At 27.7% G+C, this 4717-nt stretch overlaps 1 protein-coding gene across 1 annotated transcript in view; it reads left to right on the forward strand.

Annotated features, from left to right (window-relative positions):
- The window catches only part of LOC111618648, a 129385-nt gene that overhangs the window by 10318 nt on the left and 114350 nt on the right, over positions 1–4717 (forward strand). The window contains exon 4 of the mRNA XM_023360206.1: positions 2149–2205. Within this exon, the coding sequence (XP_023215974.1) occupies positions 2149–2205 (57 nt within the window). The remainder of the gene's footprint in view (positions 1–2148; positions 2206–4717) is intronic.

Consider the following 4717-nt stretch of genomic DNA (forward strand, 5'->3'; position numbering starts at 1 on the left):
CAAAATAAACAAAAATTTTACGAATTTGCTGATTTGCACTTGGCGAATTACGACACTGTTTTACGAAATACTGTTTATGTTTATGTACGTGATGGAATGCATAACTTTTTTTGTTTCAACAACGTCTCACCCAGCACAGTGGTCGTAAACTCTTAAATATATTTTACGTAGTAATAAAAATATAACTTGACATACGTATTTATAAATAATTTATATTCAAATTACATCATTTCTATAACCAAGGGCGGCGTAAGGCATGGACGACGTGGGCCACCGCCTATGCCTCGCGGTCCGAAGGGCCTCGCGCCTGGAAGGTTTATGCATTACTTAAAAGCCGTGAACGCGACGAAAAAGTTTTACTCGTCATAAAACGATAAATAGTTTGTCAAATTTTTATTCATAAAAATGCAGTTCAACTGCTTTTTATTTTATAAAATCCGTCTTCTTGCGCCACCAGAAGGCCTTTTAAACAATAGGTAGTCTGGTAGCGTTGGTCAGTAGTAGTCCAAATTCGATACGAACGTTTGTTTCTTGAAAATTTGATCACTATTTAAATACAGTATTTACTTTTAATATTACCGATATGTCATCGAAAAGAAAACGTGTTGTATTATCATTAAAAGACAAATTAAAGTATATGCTTCCATTATCCGGATTTTTCCTTATCCGGACTACCTTCATCCCCAATTAGTCCGGATAATCGAGGTTCTACTGTATATTGCAAGTTGTATCTTATTTGCTGTAAAATATGAATATTATTATTAATATTTATCTGATATTCTTGTTGCAATATTACTGTAAGTTAGCTTTTGATTACTTATCTTTATAACCAAAAGTTAACAATCTCAAAAATCCTATTTAATTAAAATACTTTTGTTAAGAATAAATAACTAGAAATCAAATGAAATTGTTTTTTTTAATTGGAAGCTTTTCGATTTGACTAAAAATTGAATAAATACATAATTGAGTATTATTTAATTCTGATTTGGATTTCAGTTGTACCAAAAAGCTTTAAATAATATTTTTGTACTAAAGCCAACCACTGCCATATGTCATTGAGCTATATAACTGCTATAATAATAATAAATTGCCAAACAATTTGATACTAAAGGGAGGCATTAGTCACCATCTCATAATAAATTTAATAATTATAATTTTTTTAATTAAATAATTTAGATTAATGTTTGGTAATTTATTATTATTATAGCCATTATATAGCCCAATGACATATGGCTGTGGTTGGCTTTAGTATTATAATGTGTTGGGTTTTTGTAGAGTTGTTTGTTAACATTTTTGTTGTAAATATTTGAGTAATTAAAGTTTTATGTAATTATTTTAACTGTACTCCTGCAAAATATATAGTTTATTACAAATAAATGAAATTTAATATTTATAGCAACTAAAAATCACATATTTTCTATGAAGTAATTTGAAATATAGCTGTTATAAAAATAGGAAATTTCAATAGAGTCTACCCTATATCATCGATTGGCTTCCTTATATTACCTAGTTTAAAGTCTGCTATCAATATTAATTATGTCAACATTAAAAATAAAACAAGTTCCTAGAGAATGATTTTAATATTCATTTTATAATCTGTTTAATTTTTTAATATTGATTTAGATAAACTTATCTCACATCAGATAACATTATAAGTCAATGGTATATGTAGTTAAATAAAATGACATTATTTTTTCCAACGTTGTGTAAATATTTATTGTGATACAACTGTATTGCCAATAAAATCAAAATGGGAACAATTTGGATAAGAATGATTTTAATACCAATTGTCAAAATACTGGTTTAATACATTAAAAATTTTTGATCTTTCATTTAAGTTCTATCAGCTAAATGTGGCAATGTCCATTATAAATGGAAGAAAATGTTAGTTACGGTAAAATTTTTTGTTTTGCTGATTGTTGTTGTGATTTAAGAATAATTTTTGAAAAAATTTACACAATTAAATTTATTATCAAATTTAAAAAATATGTTCTTGATGAATTATTTTTTAAAAGTGGATTGTTGCCAAAATTTATAATTTTGAATTTTTAAAAAATTTTTATGAGTTAATGACAAATGGATGATGATGATGATTACTTAAAATGTATTGTTTTGATAAATAACAGATGTTAATTTTTATATTTTCAGACCTGTTTTCCGATGCAGAATCAATAGATGACTTTACGGACGATGCCCGACCAATTGGTAAATATCTACATGTGCATTCTTTATGCTGTTCTGTTTATATAAATGTATTTTGGTAAATGTTAAATTCTATAACTGAATAAATGTTAAGTACTGCTATATTTTATTATTCTGATGAGAATTAGTTTATTGACTTTTTTTAAATAGTATAAAATAAGATTACTAGTTTAGTAAGTTGTCAAACTTTTTCCTTTATTCATGAGGTTTCTTACATCTTTTAATTAAACTTTCTCTTTACAAAGTTCTCAGACAGTTAAATTAATTTAGGAAAGTTGTTTTTTTTTAATGTTTAGAATGTAGTTACATGGAAAATAATTAATTTTTAAATATAAAATAGTTTAGCTGTAACTTTCATATTTTGATTGAGAAATGACTATAACATCATGTATTGCTTTTTATAATCCTATGGAAAAGTTGCAGCTGGTTTTGAATGAATGAATAAATGAATAGGACAACTTGAAACAGGATTGACATTTGAAATATTAATTATCTGGTTATATAATAAAATTTTGTCATGCAATAAGCTAATGTTGTGGTTTTAGTGCAAGTTTTCCGTTGGGAACAAATACAGTACATTTGACATACAATACTTTAATTTACATCAAGTACTTTAACAAATGTTGAATTTTTAAGGTTTGATATGTTTGCTCATTTCTAAGAGAAGTATGGATATGCATATGTAAACAAATGATGTTGGATATATCTGTTTTAACCAAATAAAGTGAAATATATTAAAATTCAGCTACTTCCCATATTTTAATTGAATAATTTTTATCATTGTGATTAAACTTTAAAATATAATATTTTTAGAAAATATTTTGTAAAATTAATTACATTTTTAATTGAATGTGTTATTTTATATATCAATGGTTAAAAAATAAAATTCTAGAAAAGAAATTCAGGAATCAAAACTAAATATCTTCCTTGTTGAATTTTAATTGACAATATTACAGTTGTGTAAACACAAAATTCTAAAAAGCTTCTATTTGGCAGTGGTGTGCCATCATTGGAAGCGGTGGAAGCACTGCTTCCCTTGTATTTTCTAAAAAATAAATACATATTGTGCGAATATTTTCATATAATTAAAATTAATATTTTATTATAACCGCATTATATATCTTATTACAAATTTCTATACTATATGTGAAAAAAATGATAAGATTGCTATTGTATATTCGAATATCAGTGGCGGAATGGAAGCGCTATATTGTCAGCTTCCAAACAGCCAGATTATACTCATTTGCGCATGCGCTTTACAGAGCACCAACCTCACCCAGTTTAGCTAGTGGAAGCTACACACGTATAACACTTCCAATGATTCTATCCAGGACTGGTTCTGGGTTGTTAGCCGCCTGCCTGATAGATATTTGGCTGCCCTCACCCGATTATGTGAATCATGAGTAGATTTATAACTTAACCCAACCAATAAGAATTTACTGGTATGTTTTTATGATACTTCTGTATAGTTGACAGGAGTTTAAAAAAAATCCATTAAAATATTTGATATTTTTATTCCGCTCTCCCATCTTATATTACTTATGGATTTTAATTTTAAACCAGTGATATTACGATTTCATATGTCCCATCTTTAATTAACCCCTTAATGTCCAGATGTAGAAAAAAAACGTAGAAAAAGGGATGTAGAAACAAACGTGTACAATTCTTGTACAATGTTAAAAAATTAACTGTTAATTTGGCAGCATCATTTACAACTAAATTTAATGAATGAGAGCAATGCACGAGGTACAGAAAAAGCTCTAGAATTTATTTTCCTTAAATTTACGATTTATGTATTCGTTTGTCATAAAGATTTGTCTTTCCACTTTTTTCCCAAGACTACAAATGTTCAAATACAAAATAACTGGTTTTAACTTATTTCTACTTAACCTTTCAACAGTGGAATAGTCAGGTATGGTGCTAACCCTTAGTAGTGGAGAATAAACGTGCAAAATTTTTAAAGTATTTTTCCACGTGTTTTTTTCTCATTACTATTTCGGAAAAAGATTTTGTAAATGTTATGTCTAGTAGACAAAAGTCTGTTTTTATTGTTACATAATTCATTTTTTATGTGAATTTTTTTTCATGGTAGTTTTAGACTAGTTTTTGGTGATACCACCCCCAAAAGAATTTGACATATATATTCGTCCCTCACTACTGCCACATGATTGCCCTTCACAGATATATGTCTCGCTCACTGCCGAGTGGTTAAGAAGTAGTTAAATAATTAAACGATTAGGGAATTGGGGACATAAATAAAACCCTGATGAAAGAGCCGAAATTTTACTTAAAAGCTTAACCGAGTACAGTGTGGACTGATTTCTTCGTAATATTAGATGTAATAAAGACAGAAATTTTTCAAGTTTAACGAGAATGACCGAAAAGTTGTAAATTTTGGAAATTTCCGTGGACAACACCTGGTCCTAAAACGAATTAGTTAGAAAACAAATGACTATTAAGTTTAACATATTTAGATTTTTACAGCTATGGTGAGAAACGTTTAAAATTTACAACA

The sequence above is a fragment of the Centruroides sculpturatus genome, unplaced genomic scaffold (genome assembly GCF_000671375.1).
Source record: "Centruroides sculpturatus isolate CEXI.00-Female unplaced genomic scaffold, Cexi_2.0 scaffold116, whole genome shotgun sequence".
NCBI lineage: Eukaryota > Metazoa > Arthropoda > Arachnida > Scorpiones > Buthidae > Centruroides > Centruroides sculpturatus.